At 33.4% G+C, this 19,312-nt stretch overlaps 1 protein-coding gene across 3 annotated transcripts in view; it reads right to left on the reverse strand.

Moving 5' to 3' along the window:
- cdk18 (cyclin dependent kinase 18) overlaps positions 1–19,312 on the reverse strand; it is a 128,600-nt gene that overhangs the window by 26,402 nt on the left and 82,886 nt on the right. For all 3 annotated transcript variants that reach the window (XM_051123307.1, XM_051123309.1, XM_051123308.1), the window contains exon 3: positions 507–634. In XM_051123307.1, coding sequence (XP_050979264.1) covers positions 507–634 — 128 coding nt within the window. The remainder of the gene's footprint in view (positions 1–506; positions 635–19,312) is intronic.

Raw genomic sequence — 19,312 nt, forward strand, 5'->3', positions numbered from 1 at the left:
CTTCTCTTTCAAAACTATTGCATTTGCACAAGAAACGTTGCAGTCAGTCACTAAAGCATGGAAATGTTTTTTCTTCACACCTCATATTATTTCCATTTGCGAGCAAAAATAAAGTTTCTTAAGAAAACACAGAAGTTTCGCGAGAATGCAAAAGCATTAATATATATATTATATATATATTATTATATATTATTTTACCATGTCCCTTTAGGGCCTCTGTAAAACTGTGTTGAGCATAGTAAAGGTGTTTATAGCAGTCAGACAAAAACTTGTCATTGCTTTACTACTTTGATGTGACTTTACCTAGTCTCACCTTAAAGAGAAACAAAGCATTTGATAACGAGGCTTTAGTGCCTCTGGCAAGGACTTTATTAAGGACTCAGACAAGATTACAAGCAGAGCTTGTGTTGTTCTGTTAGGATCACTAGGACTCCATCAAAGCTTCAGGAATAAGCATTGGCTGGGCTTTAGCATGGAGAAGGATGAGATGATTAAACGTGACTCACCTCCATGGAGAATCGACGGTGCTGGACTTTGTTGCGGTACTGCAGCTGGGTGGGAGATTGAGCCTGGCTGTCTGGAGCCACAGGACTGGGCTGCAGGCTGTGTAAACCCAGACTATTGGGCACCACACCTGTAAGACACAATCACATAAAGCATACTCCAACAATCTGTTTTATTTACAACAAGGGTTCTAAGTTATATATATATTTTTGATGTGCAAAATATGATTATTTTGTTAACACTATAAGGTTTTTCTGTCTGACTGTGGTGCAGTAGATGGAGCTGATAGTCAGAAACCATCTTGTAGTCTCAGCTCATTCAATATTTATAATAAATATTTGACAGTATTCTTGTATCTACGGGTATTGAGTGATAGGTGAGGAAAAGCACATTTTGTGCAAGAACGAAAGAAGCAGGAGAGCATAAGTGAACACTTCTGAACATGCTGAAGCAAAAAAATTCTTGATATATACAGTAAACTTTAATATATTTATTTTTTCAGTTCCGTAGCCTGTTTTATGCCCACACTCGAAGCCTATAGGCCATGTTTTAGTGATCCCGCTGTGCTTTGTTTGGTCATTGCTTCTATTACGCCGGAAACTTCAATGGCAACTGTTGCATTCATTAGGTCATAAGAGTCGTTTGAAGAGCCTCAACAATCTCTCGTGCCTCTCTCGAGTGCGAATGGGCCGTAGACGTCCCACCTCTTCTCTGATTAGCCCGCTAACTCAATAACCGTGAGGTCAGCTTTGGCATATGCTGATGACGGCATCATTAATCAAGCCCACCGCAGTTAGCGGAGCGATCGCAATTATCGCGCCGAGTTTCATGCATTTATGATGTGGCTATCTAAGTGCGTGTCAATCCAGCCACCCCAATTAATAACGTCTGTGTCAACAGACTGTCAGCACAAATCCAATTACGCCCCTATACGGCACGTCCGATAGGGACCCAGCATCGCCACGGCTGACCCCCTTCGCGAGTGCTCGGCAGATGCCCACGGCAGCCTGGCATTATCACTGCCAAACCGTGTTTTCGGAGGTGAGAACGAAAATCAAAATGGCTTTTCTGCTCCATCAGTTCAATTTGGACGAGGGGGCTTGAAGGGCCTCCGGAGGCGTCGAGGTGGGAGCCCCCGGTCCATTTCACAGCGCCGTGGCAGCATAATTGAGATCCACCTCATTATTGGGCCGAGCCCGGCGCTGAATGAGAATTGCCTGCCAGGCTCATCCGTTCTCATTTATGCCGGTCTCATCCTCTCTGGACCGCACACGTGAACTCTTTATCGCAGCCATTTAGGCGGGAACGCCGCGAAATGTCACATCTGGCAGAGATGGCCGGTCGACGCGGTCGCATTACCCACGGCTGTCTTTATCCTATCCGAGACGATCGCGACAGCTGTTTTGCTTGTCCCTGTTATGACTCTGAATATTACGGTTGGGTTGACAAAATCAATAAAACTGTTTTAATCGATTGTCATTTTAATGTATATATCCATTTTTAAATAACAATGTTGATCTGTTAAGTCCTATAACTATAGTAGTATTTATTGATGCATTCATGTTGTCTGTCGCTTTAAACATTTGACAATAGACAACAACAAGCTTAAAAGTTAATGAGCTGATTTATAGTTGAGGTCAAAAGTTCACATACACCTTACACAATCTGCAAAATGTAAATTATTTTACCAAAATGCATGTTATTTTTTTATTTAGTACTGACCTGAATAAGATATTTCACATAAAAGACGTTTATATACGGTCTCTTGTTTGTCCTGAACAGTTAAACTGCCCGCTGTCCATCAGAAAAATGCTTCAGGTCCCACAATTTTTTTGGTTTTTCAGCATTTTTGTGTATTTGAACTCTTTCCAACAATGACTGTGTGACTTTGAGATCTTTTCACACTGAGGACAACTGAGGGACTCATGTGCAACTATAACAGAAGGTTCAAATGCTTACAGATGCTTCAGAAGGAAAAACAATGCTTTAAGGGCTGGGGGTAAAAACTTTTGAACAGAATGAAAATGTGTACATTTTTCTTATTTTGCCTAAATATCATAATTTTTTTTAATTTAGTACTGCCCTTCAGAAGCTACAGAGCATACTTACATGTTCCCAAGATCACAAAATAAGTTAAATTTACCCTGATATTCAAATTCCAAAAGTTTTCACCCCCAGCTCTTAACGCATTGTGTTTCCTTCTGAAGCATCAGTGAGTGTTTGAACCTTCTGTAATAGTTGCAAATGAGTCCTTCAGTTGTCCTCGGTGTGAAAAAATGGATCTCAAATTCATACAGCCATTGTTGGAAAGGATTCAAATACACAAAAATGCTGAAAACCAAAGAATTTGTGGGACCTGAAGGATTTTTCTGAAGTACAGCAGGCAGTTTAACTGTTCAGGACAAACAAGGGACTCATAAACAACTATCACTAAACAAAAACAAAAAACAGCTGTGGATCATTCAGGTAACAACACAGTAACACACTTTTGCACATGGTCATTTTTATGAAGTCAACTATTATTTTCTCTTGTGAACTATATGGAAACATCTTTTACATGAAATATCTTATTCAGGTCAGTACTAAATAAAAAGATTCTGCAAGATGTATGAAAACTTATGACCTCAACTGTATCTGCGTTTTAATATGCCTTTGGACATAGAGCTCTTTAGGTGGATGCAAAGGTTTTTAAGGATCTGCAATCTTGGCTCCAGTTCGTTTGCTGGCTTCCATAGTGTTTTCAACCAACTGGCAACCCCGGGTGTCAAAATCCTATTGGGTCAGTTGGCAGTGGGTGGGGTCACAAAGACCAAAACAAAAACAGACATTCCAACACGAAACGCATGTTTCAAAATAGAATAACTGCAGCATTGTTTTTTGGAGATACAAATATGTGAACATGTTTCTCAAATTTCTGCAAACATATTATGGTGTTTTTATGGATTTGTACAGTCCAAAAATGACGTACAGCACCTTTAATTTCTTGACTGCATTCTAATTGGCGTTGTTTTATCATTCATCAGCTGGAAAAAATGATTCCAACAATGTTGGTTCTTTGTGTTGTTAGAACTGTGGTGTTCACTTTGCTATTTTTATAGAATTAGAGTGATATTCAAAGCATTTTGTTGTTACAGTTATCGTCATTTGTGTGAACGGGCCGTTAGTTTTCTGTTTTATGCGTGAAAAGAACTTCTAAATATTTTTTGTAGCGCACCTGACAGCCAATAATTGCAACAAGTTTTGTGCTTTGTTACTTTGATACGAAGCAAAGTTTTCACTTTTAAATTTTGGTGCTTGTAGGCATTTCAGTTAAAGTGGCAGTGCAGAGCATGTTCATTTAAAACAAGTATTGTATCTGATGTAAATATCCAAATTAATCAAATCAAGAGCCTGTGAATTAGAATCAAATCAAATGAAATCTGTCAATACCCAACCCTACTGAATCGGCATCAGACCCCGCAGTCGCCCATGTAATACGGCATTTGAATTCCTTGCGGTGCGCACTGGTTAATATCGACGGCTCTAATCTTACTTGGCATTTGCTGTTGTCCTGAGTTTGTGCAGGGATCAGAATCCCTCCCTCTCGACAGGCCAGAGGGGTATTAGAGTCCTGACCCCAGAGCGTGTGCCGACGACAGGGTCAGAAATTGGATCTGAACCGCTTGAGTGACTCAGGCCCCCACCGAACATCAAAGCCCATCTCATCTGATCCGGGCTGGCACACAAACTGACCTCAAACATCACGGTCTCACTGTACCTCTCCGCTCGGGCTAACAGCGACGTGATGAAAGGTAAGGATGACCACCTGCATCGACTCGCTAGTCCGGACTGTCACTACACACAGTGACTGGTGTCTGTACTGTCGAACGCAGGAGGAGAGATGTGAAGCTTTGAAAATCATCAAAGCTGCATGAAGGTGTGAAAGATCCAATTGTGCCGACGAAGGGAGAGACATGACTCACAGGTCATAGATGGGAAATGACAAAGGCTGGGACAGATGCTCACGTTTTGTTATTAGTAAAGGCACCTGTGAGAAGCAGAATATCCACTGCATTGTTTTCAGAAAATGTATTACTAAAATATTGATGTCAGAGTATATATTATATGATATAGTATATATTATATTATACGAGGTATAGCCCTTACAAGTTTATCAGAAAATTCTGTTGGGAAAAATATAATATTAATATAACAGTGTTATATATATGTTTCCATCACCTGTTTTCATGCACATTTGAAGTATTGCATCAGAAACTAATGATGGAGACATTGTTTATGCAAACAGTGGGAGATGGAAAAACGCATTCGCAAATAAATTCCTCCATGCGCATCAACCTGACTAACTAGCGGACCGATCTTGTTGCACGGCATCTGAAATGTTATGGTCATACTTAAATGCCTGAGCAAAGTCTGTCGTCAAACTATTTCTGCATAATTGCCTCCCAGTACTGTCTGCTCACACTGCAAGTAATTTATAATATATGACAATTGTGGCTTCTCTTTTCTTTTAGATATTTAGTGCCAGTTTATCAATGACAATTTTATTCTCTTTGACTCGATGGATGGAAACTTATTCTCAAATGTTTTATGCTATATTCCAATTTTGCGCTTATCTTACAATCGCAACTTAAATAAAAGTTTGTGTTTATATAATATATGTGTGTGTGTGTTTATGTATACATACAGTATAAATATGCACAGTACACATACAGATATTATGTAAACACAAGCTTTTATTTTGAATGCGATTAATCGTGATTAATCGATTTGACAGCACTAATACTAATGTTATATATCAGAAATTATAATGTAAATAAAATGAGTGAGCCAGATAACTGAAACCAAATTTCAAAAACGCCACCTACAGGTGTAAAGATGTACCTACCTGCAGAAAGAGTCACTGAAAATTGATTTATAAAAGTCAGAGTTGTTAGAGAAATAAGGTGCAAGTTACTTTTTTATTCTTTATTCAGTAGCGGTTCAGTTCATTATTGTGAGATACAAACTTGCATTTGTGAGAAATAAAGTCAGAATTGCAAAATATAAACTCATATTTTTTACTTTTTTCTCAGAATTGTTTGTATCTCATAATTCAAACTTTTTCTCAGAATTGCATGATATAAACTCACAATTGTGAGTTAAAAAGTCAGAATTATGAGATAAAGTCATACATTTTTCTCAAAAAGTTTATATCTCACAATTGACTTTTTCTCAAAACTGCATGATATAAACTTGCAGTTGTAAGAAATAAAGTCAGAACTGCAAAATATAACACAAATTTCCTACTTTTTTAATCATAATTGAGAGTTTTTATCTAATTTTGAACTTTTTCTCAGAATTGCATGATATAAACTCGCAATTGTAAGTTAAAAAGTCAGAATTGTGAGATGCAAACTCGCATTTGCAAGAAATAAAGTCAGAAATTCTGACCTTTTTTTTTACAGAATTGCGGATTTGTATCTCATAATTACAATTTTTCTTTAGAATTGCAATATGAGCTCACAATTGCGAGTTAAATAGTCAGAATTGTGAGATGTAAGAAGATTGTGAGATTGTGAGAAGCCGCTCTCGTGCTGTATAACAAAGACTATAGGGACTTTGCTGTATAATGACGACCTTCTCAGCCGCTCCAGAAACAAACCCAACCTGGAAAAATCAACTATCGGTGCCGATTAATCGGCAAAACCGATACATCGGTTGACCTCTACTTTTAGTACACCTGTAAAGGTTATAAGTTAAGTCAATATATTATGCAATCAATTGAAAAACAGTTTGGTAATACTAAAAAAAAAAAAAATTACAGCAAGACAGAAATGGGTGGAAGCCACTGACTTCCATTGAAAAGAAAAAAATACTATCAAAGTCAATTGCTACCAGCAACGGTTTGGTTACCAACAGAAGGAGATAATCATATTTGGGTGTCTGACATTGTCACAGGTTCAAGAAAACCCCAGGCATAACTAATAATAATCACTGTAGCTGTGAAGGATAAGATGTCGGTTCAAGAAACAGCTAAACAGTCACTTTGAGTATAAATAAAGCGAGTAGCTGACAGATCGCCCTATTCTCCTTTTTACGCACAGTTTCATTTGTTTTGTAGTCTTTCATGCCTCTTCTCATTCTCTTTTTTAAACCCTTTCTAGGTGCACAAAGGATCACTAATGCTCCTTTATGTCAATGACAGCCTTGAAAGCAGGAGTAGGCCTCGCTGGGTGATCAAAAGACCATCTCGTCCCCCTCACTCTCCGTACATAATGAGACTAACGCTTCAGCCCTCTCCCTTCTTTATTTGGCAAACCCGAATATCCCCATTAACACGGCGCATTGCGAGGATGAATCACCGATTCCGTTCAGCGATATTTGATGTTTCAGGTAATAAGCGTGGCTTAGCGCTAGCATATTCAAAGGCTGTCGTTCTTGGGTAATTTGTTTTTTCAATGGAAGATCATTAGTAATAGGATTATAACTCTTGAGTGGACCCTGAAGGCTCTTCACTTTCTCAGCAACATCATCACTCGACACATCATATCAGTGCGTTTATGTGCTGTGGATGTTTCCAAATGCGCCCTAAGTGGAGTGATTTCTGATTGGAGGGTGCCAAATACCGCAACCAATCATATGTCTGCTTTACATATAGCTCAGCAGAGATCTCAAAGAAAAAATCTGATTCATTTTCTTCATACAGAAACTGATTTTGAGTGATAATGATAGACCTGCCATGAGCTCTGAGGGTGTTAAGTGGTGATTGATTCATCTGTAGTGATTTTAGCTTCATGAAAGCATGTTTAATAACCAAATTCACTTTGAAGAGCTAAACTCTCTATAATACTAATGAGATATCGATCAATCAGAAGAGAAAGTGCTACCATGGAAACAAAGAGCTTAGCATTGACCAAACATAACTGTAACGCACAGAAAATGATGGAATAACTCTTAAAAACTATATATTTAGTAATGTTTATGTTTTTATACTTTTTAATCAACTATAGGTCAATGGCTTTATTTGGTATGTGTCAGATCTTATTCAAGCTTTTAACTAAAACTATAAAACGTTGTTACCTGAAATAAAATGTTTTTAAGTCGCTAAGGCAGATTTAGTTAGAAGTACTACAATAACTAAACAATAGAAATAAAAACAGTATAAACATTTTTTAAAGAAAATGATTAAAATAACTATATATATATATATATATATATATATATATATATATATATATATATATGAATAAAAGTTTAAAATTAAAGTAAAATTTTAAAGTGATACTAAAATAATTTAAATAAAAACATAATGGTAAAATAATAATTAAATTAACATAATATAATAATAAAAACAAAAGTTTAAAATTAAAAACATTTAAAATGATACTAAAATAATGGTACCTGAGTGACCAAAAAAAAAAAAAAAAAAAAAAAAAAAACATTTAAATTTGTACAAAATTATTTTTTAAAACAATTAATAAAAAATGACAAAAAACATACAATCATTTAAACTAATATATATATATATATATATATATATAACAAAATATAAAATAAAGATATTAATAAACATTTTTAATGAATTAATTTTTTTTTTTATTTATACTAAAATTTTTACTTAAAATTTTAAAATTATAATAAAATAATGGTACCTGAGTGACAAAAATAAAAATCAATAAAGAAATCACTATAATGCTGTTGAGCTGTAAATGAATACAAAAATAGTATAATTTTTTTAAAGAAAATTAATTAAAATGACAAAAACATTGAATTATTTAAACTAAAATTAAAATAAAATGTAAAATATAAAATAAAAATATTAATAAAAATGTAAAATTAATTTAAAATTTTAAGTTATATACAATAATTAATAAAAATGACAAAAATAATAAAATAATTGAAATTAAAATTAAAATAAAACGTAAAATAAAAAATATATGAATATAATGAAAGTGAATTTAAAAATTAATTTATACTAAAATAATTTTTAAATTGTAAATGATACTAAAGTAATGGTAACTGAGTGACAAAAAATCAATTAAGGTAAATCACTATAATGCTATTGAACTGTAAATGAATAAAAACAGTGTAAACTTTTTTTTTAAGAAAATTCATAGAAATGACATAAACATAAAATTAAATAAAAAAGTAATACAAATTTAATTTCATTTAATTGAAACTTTAAATTTAAAATGATACTAAAATAACGGTACCTCAGTGACACTGAACTAACAATGGCTTGTGTTTTAGTGTATTGCTAATTAATAGTTAATAGTAACGCATTAACCATATTTAACTAATATGACCCAATTTTGAAGTTTTACACTTTTTATTTAGCCTTTTAATCATATTTTATTTATTTTATAGCAGTCTACTTCAACATTTTACATTTTGTTATCATTCATGTTTCTGTAAGTGGTCAGTCTCCTTTTCCTCCAAACAAAAATAAGTAGAATTTAAATATTTTGATCAGATTTTTTAGCTTAAAATCAAATATCGACAGGCTGTGATTAATTTCAAGGCTTCATTGGAGGTGTTTTTGAAATGCCTATGGAAAAAATGAATGGGAAAAGTGTGAGGTCACCGTTACATATACGTGTTGCGTGTGTACTTCAGTAAACTAGGCTTCGAGCTCTCACGTATTGTGAGATATAAAGTGTACTTCAGCTTTTACTCGGCCTTTGTCTACCATCAATTTAGCGGTAGCTCACAACTTTTCTCTCTCACTCTAAAACGTTTTTCGATTCCCCTAGCAATCACACGCAGCCGGCGTTTTTTTTCTTTCCGTCCTCTATTGTTCGGCAGCATGAATCTCAACTTGTCTCTGATGTTTAAATGCATGCTGCCATTTAATTGCTTGTTGCTATGGCGACGCAGACCGTTAACAAAGGCAACGTCGGGATCCGGATAACAAGAGATAGCTATTCTGTCTCTCAGGTAGCCATCTGATTCATCAATATTTATATCACATCCTGCTTTTCAGCAGATCTGAAATTCAATACCGGGTCCCCCACACAGCCTTAGATGTTTGTTCTCTCTCTCTCATCCGCTCTTTCTCTATCGTTCTCGTATTGATTTAATTGCATTTTATGTTCACACCTGGCCTAGGAATGCAGCGGGGGATGGTTTTTGCTGAAACGGACGAGTAAATGTTTTGCTATCCTTGATTTGTTAAGAGAGAGGTAAATGTCCCCTAGCCTACATATGCTAATTTAAAAAAACAAACTGAGGGAACGACTGGAGAGAGGAGCGTTGGAGGGCTAGTTGGTGATGAGTTTCAGTAAACATCAAGAGAATAAAGGTTAAAGAAAAAGTTCAGACAAAAAAAAAGAAAATTCTTTCTTCATTTATTCACTCACATTTAGTCATTCCAAACTTTTTCTTTCTTTTGTGAAAGCAAGAACAAAATGTCCTGTTGACTAACAGATGATTAGGAGAATAAAAAGGATGTTAAACTCCAAAAAAGTATTATTAAAGTAGAACATATGACTCTCGCACTATATAAGCAGAACCTAAAACTAACATATGGCCAGTGACTTGAGAAAAATATTGGTAGTAAATATTTTTTTTTACTGGCCATGAAACTCATTATTTCATTTAAAAAAGACTAATTGCTATTTTTATCATCATTATTATTGTTAATCATTACATTATTATATATTACACACTACCAGTCAAAAGTTTTTGAACAGTATGATTTTTAATGTTTTTTTTATAAAAAAGTCTCACCCAGCCTGCATTTATTTGATCCAAAAGTACAGTAAAATTGTGAAATATTTTTACTATTTAAAATAACCATTTTCTGTTTGAATATGTTTTAAAATGTAATTTTGTAAATTTTTTCTTGTGGTTTCAAAGCTGAATTTTTAGCTTCATTACTTCAGTCACATGATCCGTCAGAACTCTAATATTCTAATTTGCTGCTAGAAAAACATTTATTATTATTATGTTGAAAACAGCTGAGTAGAAATGTTTCAGCTTTTCTTTGTTGAATAGAAAGTTCAAATAGAAAATAGAAATCTTTGTTAACATTTTAAAAGTCTTTATCATCACTTTTAATCAATTTAAAGTATCCTTGCAAAATAAAAGTATTAATTTCTATAATTTCTTTTTTTTTTTTTTGCCAAAAAAAGAGAAAGAAATAAAAGCTTTTTTATTTCAGATAAATGCTGATTTTTGGATCTTGTTTATTCATCAAAGAATCCTGAAAAAACTGTTTTAAATATTGATAATAATATTAATAATAAATGTTTCTTGAACAGCAAATCAGCATATTAGAATGATTTCTAAAGGATCATGTGACACTGAAGACTGGAGTAATGATGCGGAAATGTCAGATTTGATCACAGGAATAAATTACATTTTAAAACATATTTAAATAAGAAAGCAGTTTTTTTAAATAGTAAAATTTCACAATATTACACCTTTTGTCAAATAAATACAGTCTTGGTGAGCAGAAGAGAATTCTTTAAAACACATTAAATATCTGACTGTTCAAAAAACTTTTGATTAGTAGTGTATATTATTCATTAAATATTAATTAAATGAAATTATAAAATCTAAACAAATACATAAAAATCAATATAATACAATTGATCTGTTAAATTCTGACTTTTTTTTCTCAGAATTGTGTGATATAAACTCGCAATTGCAAGTTATAAAGTCAGAATAATATAACTAGATAGAAACTCACAATTCTGACTTTTTTCATAGTTATGACCTTTTTTCTCAGAATTGTGAGATATAAATATGCTATAAAGCCCACTTTTTGAGGGGAAAAAAACTTTAAAAAGTTTATATGTCGCAATTCTGAATTTATATTAGAAAATCAGAATATTATTTATATTATTCAGAGTTTATATTACAATTCTGAGAACAAAAGTCAGAATTGTGAGTTTGTATCATGCAATTCTGAGGGGAAAAAAAACTCAAGTGTAAAATGTAAATTCGCAAATGTGAGGAAAAAAAAGTCAGAATTGTGAGAAAAAGTCGCAATTACCCTTTTTTTTTTTTTTTTTAAATTCAGTGGTGGAAACGGGCTTCCATACATACCTTTTTTATTTTAGTGAAACCACAGGGAAACTCTTTGTTGAAATGCTTTTGCTTTGGAGACAACAGATTTATAAATGCTTCACATTATAAACTTGGAAAGATGTTTGGCACTTGTTGCACTTTCGAGTGCACATTACAAGTGACGTAAACTCTCAGTAATTCAAGTTTTAAACTCTCAAGTTTAAAGTTCAAGTTTATAAATAATAGTATTTCCTACATAAAGCTGTCATGTGCCTTAAAAGGATTTGGAAATCTAGTTCATGAGTCATATGACCAACTTTCATGATGTTTTATGGTGTTTTTGTGTCCTCTTTTTATGATTTATTACTTCACATTCATTGAGTGTATACAAATACATATATTTATTCATGCATCCACACATTGCTATTCAATAATGAGTCTTTTAAATCTTTGCTACTCTTGACAGTCTATTCTTGATTCAAACTAGAGCTTCATTTTACGATATGCTGATTATGAATCACAGTTCATCAAATACATAAATACTTTTCCTGAATATAAACTTTTAAAATGATTATGGCAGATAAGTAATAAATCATTGAATGGAAATTACACAAAGTGGTTAGTATAGTCAGTATATTCTTTTATTTTGGCGATAAATCTCTGTACCTTCTGTGCTGTGTTCTTGCTGCCTTTTACTTTCACTTTTTCTGCTGATAGTCTTAAAGAGACAGTGCACTTTTAGAAAAAAAGGTACAAAAGCTGTCACAGGAGTGGTGCCATTTTAAAACCTACTAATATGTACCATTTAGGTACTTATAATTAAAATGTAGGTGCCTAAAGTACTTTCAGTTGATGTCAAAAGTTTACATACACCTTGTAGAATCTGCTAAACGTCAATTATTTGACCAAAATAAGAGGGATCATACAAAATGCATGTTATTTTTTATTTAATACTGACCTGAGGAAGATATTTCACACAATGGATGTTTACATACAGTCCACAAGAGAAAATAATAGTTGAATTTATAAAAATTACCCTGTTGAAAAGTTTACATATGTTTGATACTTAATACTGTGTTGTTACCTGAATGATCCACAGCTGTGTTTTTTTTGTTTAGTGATAGTTGTTCATGAGTCCCTTGTTTGTCCTGAACAGTTAAACTGCCCGCTAAATCCCTAATTCAGGTCCCAAAAATTTAGTTTTTCAGCATTTTAGTGTATTTGAACCCTTTTCCAACAAATGACTGTATGATTTTGAGACCCATCTTTTCACACTGAGGACATCTGAGGGACTCTCATGCAACTATTACAGAAGGTTCAAACACTCACTGATGCACCAGAAGGAAAAACGATGCATTAAGAGCCGGGGGGTGAAAACTTTTGAACAGAATGAAGATGTGTACATTTTTCTTATTTTGTCTAAATACCATATTTGTTTCATTTAGTACTGCCCTTCAGAAGCTACAGAAGATACGTACATGTTTCCCAGAAGACAAAATAAGTTAATTTTATCCTGATCTTCAAATTCCAAAAGTTTTCACCCCCCGGTTATGCATTGGCATTGGGTTTCCTTCTGGAGCATCAGTGAGTGTTTGCACCTTCTGTGTAATAGTTGCATATGAGTCCCTCAGTTGTGTGAAAATGTATCTCAGTATGAATGTAAAGAGTACAAATGATGCATGTAAACAATATCATGTAATATTGAAGTAACAGTCGCACATTCTAAATTATTTTGTCTTTATAAAAATGTAGGAAGTTATTAAACAGGCTCCTACAGTTGGCATTCGGTTTCATTAAAATTCAGCGGTAGGCGAATGAGAGCGTTATATAGCACTTTCAAACCCCGGCACAAAGGCACGGCGAATGAGCGAGAGAGGGAGAGGGCGGCAGTGGGCCTTGGTTTCCTTCATTTGCAGATATGAAAAGCGAGGCCCTATCCAGGCTCATCATTTAAATATCACAGTGGCAGCGAGCTCTTTGATCTCCTCGGTGGTAATTGGGGTCGTAGCAGGCGAGTCATTTTCTGCTCTTTCTCGCTCCCGCTTTCTCTTTCTGGTCCTCTATCGGAGAGATTTTCCTCTCCAGGAAATCCAGCCGCAATCTGGACTCCCCACCAATCTTTCATATCCGTCCCAAACCTTCATCTACCTACTGTACGTGTTGAATCACATCCCGGCCTTCTCTAGTGACAAAATTCAGATGCGCCGCCGAAGGTTTCGGGCAAATAGCTTGCGGGTTGAGCAAATACGAGGGGATGCGCTCAGGAGATTTGGCTTTCCTTCTTATTTGAGATGTCCGGTCTTGAGGAGAGATTGCGTAAGCTGTGAATCTTTGAGATGAAAGCGGAAAAGGGTTGTGATGTCCGACAGTTTATTTTTTTTCCTTCCAGTTTGTTTTGTGCTTTAGTATTTTTAGCTGTGCTGCTTTAAAGGGTTGAATTTATGAATGCAGAGAGGGTTTTTGCCTGCTGACAGCATGTTGTTATACTGTCAGTATGGTAAATGCTCTCCATAAAGCTGCATCTCTAAATTCATCCGTTCTAAAGCACCGCTGTTACTGCTTTTGTAACAAATCCACTCGACGATATATTTCAACACATAATGCTGTTTTTTGGGGGGCAATAAAGGTTATAGCTTATAGTTCTTTAGCCCATATATTTGTTTGTACAATGTATGTACACATACAGACAGATGACGTTGTCTTAAGACAAAACACATCTCAAGACTCATTACTGAATTTCTTTTCTGTTTTGAACACAAGACAATCCTAAGAAACATGATATGATTGGTGAATCTGTCTAGGGCTGAGTATTTTTCCTTAAAATGTTAAGATTAGTCTTTTACTGTATATGAATCTAATTCTTCACTGGGTTATTATTTTGAAATTAAATTAGTTTGATACATATTTTTAAATAATAAATATTTATTGGTTATTTGTGATGTAAATGTTGCACTAAAATATTGATTTGAAGAATTTTTATAATCATTCATAAAATTTTAAGATTGATCTTTTGGTATATGAATCTGGTTATTCACTGGGTTATTATAAAATGTAAAAAAATGGAATTAATTTTATAACTATAATGTATAATGAAAATATAAAAATATTTCTAAATACAACATTTTTATTGTTTTTTTGTGACGTAAATGTTACACTAAAATATTGATATGAATCTGGTTCTTCACTGGGTTATTAGAAAATTAAAAAATGGAAATAATTCTGATAATAATTCTAATATCTAAATACAAAATATTTATCTGTTGTGTGTGTGTGTGTGTGTGTGTGTGTGTGTGTGTATATATATATATATATATATAAATATAAAATATATTTAATTTCTATATTTTTCTTATTCTGAATTAATTTATTAAATTACATTAATTTGATATATAATATATATAACATATCATTAAAATATAAAAATATTTCTAAATACAAAATATTTAATATTTATATATGATGTAAATTTTATATATACACATTTACTGTATATGAATCTGGTTAATCACTAGATTATTATATAATTTTAAAAAGAAATTAATTTTATAAATATATAATAAAATCTTTAAATATTTCAAAATGCTAAATATTTTATATTTATCTGTTATTTTAATTTAAATAAACACTTAAAAATAACTTTCATATTTATCTGTGATGTAAATTATATATATATATTTAAAAATTATCTGTATTTATTCTTATAATTTTAAAATGGATCTTTTTATATAAGAATCTGGTTATTCACTAGATCATTATACAATTTTGAAAATAAATTAATTTTATCATTTTTTATATTTTAATGTAATTTTTTAGAAATATTTACAGTATTTCTAAATTTATCTTTGATGTTTCTTATTTATATATTTATGAAAAATATTAATTTAACATTAATATATATTTTTTTATATATATATATATATGTAAAGTAGTAATTATTGTGGTTATTTTATATTTTTAAATATTTAAATAAAGTCAATTAATAAATATTACATTTTTCTTTATGAATTAATATGAATTAATATTGTTTAAAATATTTATATTTATATAAATATTTATATTTGCTTTATAACTGAAGTAATGGTAGCTAATTATTTATGCATGCATGTACTGTAGCTCAAGGTCACTTATGTATATAAATAAATATATACATAAAAAGATGTAGTTTTGCGGAAGAGTTACTACTGGATGAAATACTGCAGTAGAAAATAGAAGCAAAGCCCTGTAGTTTGACCCTTTGTAGTGTCTCCCCAGAGTGTGAAGAGGTCAAAAGGAATAATAGATATGTCTGACAGCACCTTTAAACAGCTAACTGTTTGAAACAGTCAGTTTCCTACGCTCTGTCCTAAAATGACTTTCCGTGCATGGGGACCTGCACCAGTATTTGTGCTTGCCCTACCAGTAGGCTCCTGTCGACCCCTGGATGTCGGAGTATGTGTGTGTCCTATTTCTTATAGGCCTCTGGGCTCAGACAGGCCTCTGCCCAGACCGCTTTCTCCCACTGGGCTTCAGTAGAGTCTGTCTGCACATCTAAACACACGTATCAGGTCTATTAAGAACCTTCCTACATCTCTGTAAACTTCCAAGAGCTCAAACCTCCCTTGAGAAATTGTATCGGAGACTTATATCTATATCAAAGCTATCCTATAAGTCCCATGGGGGCGTAAAACAGCTGGTGAACTAGTAGCTGCTGTGAGAACGTGAACTGGTTTTTTGATATTCCAATAGTGATGCTATATAACTAACCAACCAGAGAATGATTAAAGAAAAACTCACCTAACGTGAACATTCCGTCATTATTTATTCACGCTCATGTCGTTCCAAACCCATACGCTCTTAAAACTAGATAAAAAGTTTGTTAAAACAAACCTTAGGTTAGCTTGAGAAAGCCTAGCCTGAAAACTTGAAGTAGTTGTAAAATCTTAAAAAGTTTGAAACCAATGTAAAGTTTAAAAGATAGATAGATTAGTATTTAGTATGATTGGTGTAATGTTATAGCATGTTTTTAGCATGTTTTAGCAATATTAACATGTTGTTAATCATGTTTTAATCATGTTTAACATAATTAGCATGTTGTTAACATGATTAGCATGTCAGCATGTTTTTAGTATGTTGCTAGCTTGTTTCTAACATGATTACCATGTTGTTAACATGTTGTTAACCATGTTTCTAGCATGTTTTAACGTGATTAGCATGTTGTTAGCATGTTGTTACCATGCTTCTAATGTGATAATGTTGCTGTCATGTTTTTAACATGATTAGCTTGTTGATAGCATGTTAGCATGATTAGCATAACATCAACATTTTGTTAACATGTTTTAAATTGGCATGTTTATAACATGATTAACATGTCATTAGCATGTTGTTAGCATGTTTCTAGCATATTAACATATTGTTAGCATGATTATCGTGTTGGTAACGTGTTGGTAACATGTCGATAGCATGTTTCGTCCATAATTAACATGTTGTTAATCATTTTTCTAGCATGTTTTTAACATGATTAGCATGTTTCTAGCAATGTTGTTACCAGGCTTTTAATGTAATTAGCATGTTGTTAGCATGTTTAAACACGATTGGCATGTTTATAACATGATTAACATGTCATTAGCATGTTGTTAGCATGTTTCTAGCATATTAACATATTGTTAGCATGATTATCATGTTGGTAACATGTTGGTAGCATGTTGATAGCATGTTTTTAACATGATTAGCATGTTTCTAGCAATGTTGTTACCAGGCTTTTAATGTAATTAGCATGTTGTTAGCATGTTTAATAGCATGTTTAAACACGATTGGCATGTTTTAACATGATCACCATGTCATTAGCATGTTGTTAGCATGTATCTAATAAATTAGCATGTTGTTACCATAAATAATATGTTGCAAGCATGATTTTAATATGATTAGGATGTTGTTACCATGCTTCTACCCTAATTAGCATGTTGCTAACAGGTTTCTAGCATATTAGCATGTTGGTAACATGTTGTTAATGATGTTTTTAACATGATTAGCATGTTACTAGCATGTTGATAGCATGATTATCATCTTGCTAACATTTTTCTAACGTGATTAACATGATGCTATTATTTTTTTAGCATGATTAGCATATTGTTAGTATGTTTTAACATGATTTAGCTTATTGCTAGCATGATTTAATTTTTAACATGTAGCAAACTGTTAACATAACTAGCATGATTAGCATGTTGCTAGCATGTTTCTAGTATAACTCGCATATTGCTACCATGTTGTTACCATAATTAGCATGTAGTATATATATTGTTAGCATGTTTCTTGTTAAATTAGCATATTGTTATCATGATTATGTTGGTAATGTTATTAATATGTTTTAACATGATTAACATGTTGTTAGCATATTTTTAGCTTGATTAGCATGTTGTTAGCATGATTAGCATATTAAAATTTTCTAGTATGATTAATGTGATTAGCATGTCGTTATGTTTCTAACAAGATTAGCATGTTGCTACCATGTTATTAGCAAAATTAACATGTACAGTAGTTAACATATTGCTAGCATGTTTCTTGCATGATTAGCATATTGTTAACGTGATTATGTTGGTAATGTGCTGCATGTTTTTAACATGAATAGCATGCTAACATGTTTATAGCATGGTTAGCATGTTGTTAAGATGTTACTAAACTGATTAGTATGTAGCTGGTATGTTGATAGCATGTTTACATTGTTAGCATGTTTCTAACATGTTGGTAACATGTTTAACATGTGGCTAACATGTTTCTAGCATGATTAACATGTTGTTAGGAAGTTTTTAACATGATTTAGCTTATTCCTAGCACGATTTAGCACACTGCTAGCATTACTAGCATTGGTACAGTGGGTACGGAAAGTATTCAGACCCCCTTAAATTTTTCACTCTTTGTTATATTGCAGCCATTTGCTAAAATCATTTAAGTTAATTTTTTTTCCTCGTGAATGTACACACAGCACCCCATATTGACAGAAAAACACAGAATTGTTGACATTTTTGCAGATTTATTAAAAAAGAAAAACTGAAATATCACATGGTCCTAAGTATTCAGACCCTTTGCTGTGACACTCATATATTGAACTCAGGTACTGTCCATTTCTTCTGATCATCCTTGAGATGATTCTACACCTTCATTTGAGTCCAACTGTGTTTGATTATACTGATTGGACTTGATTGGGAAAGCCACACACCTGTCTATATAAGACCTTACAGCTCACAGTGCATGTCAGAGCAAATGAGAATCATGAAATCATGGAACTGCCTGAAGAGCTCAGAGACAGAATTGTGGCAAGGCACAGATCTGACCAAGGTTACAAAAACATTTCTGCTGCACTTAAGGTTCCTAAGAGCACAGTGGCCTCCAAAATCCTTAAATGGAAGACGTTCGGGACGACCAGAACCCTTCCTAGAGCTGGCCGTCTGGCCAAACTGAGCTATCGGGGGAGAAGAGCCTTGGTGAGAGAGGTAAAGAAGAACCCAAAGATCACTGTGGCTGAGCTCCAGAGATGCAGTCGGGAGATGGGAGAACGTTGTAGAAAGTCAACCATCACTGCAGCCCTCCACCAGTCGGGGCTTTATGGCAGAGTGGCCCGACGGAAGCCTCTCCACATGGAGTTTGCTAAAAAACACCTGAAGGACTCCAAGATGGTGAGAAATAAGATTCTCTGGTCTGATGAGACCAAGATAGAACTTTTTGGCCTTAATTCTAAGCGGTATGTGTGGAGAAAACCAGGCACTGCTCATCACCTGTCCAATATAGTCCCAACAGTGAAGCATGGTGGTGGCAGCATCATGCTGTGGGGGTGTTTTTCAGC

The sequence above is a fragment of the Labeo rohita genome, chromosome 11 (assembly GCF_022985175.1).
Source record: "Labeo rohita strain BAU-BD-2019 chromosome 11, IGBB_LRoh.1.0, whole genome shotgun sequence".
Taxonomy (NCBI): Eukaryota; Metazoa; Chordata; class Actinopteri; order Cypriniformes; family Cyprinidae; genus Labeo; species Labeo rohita.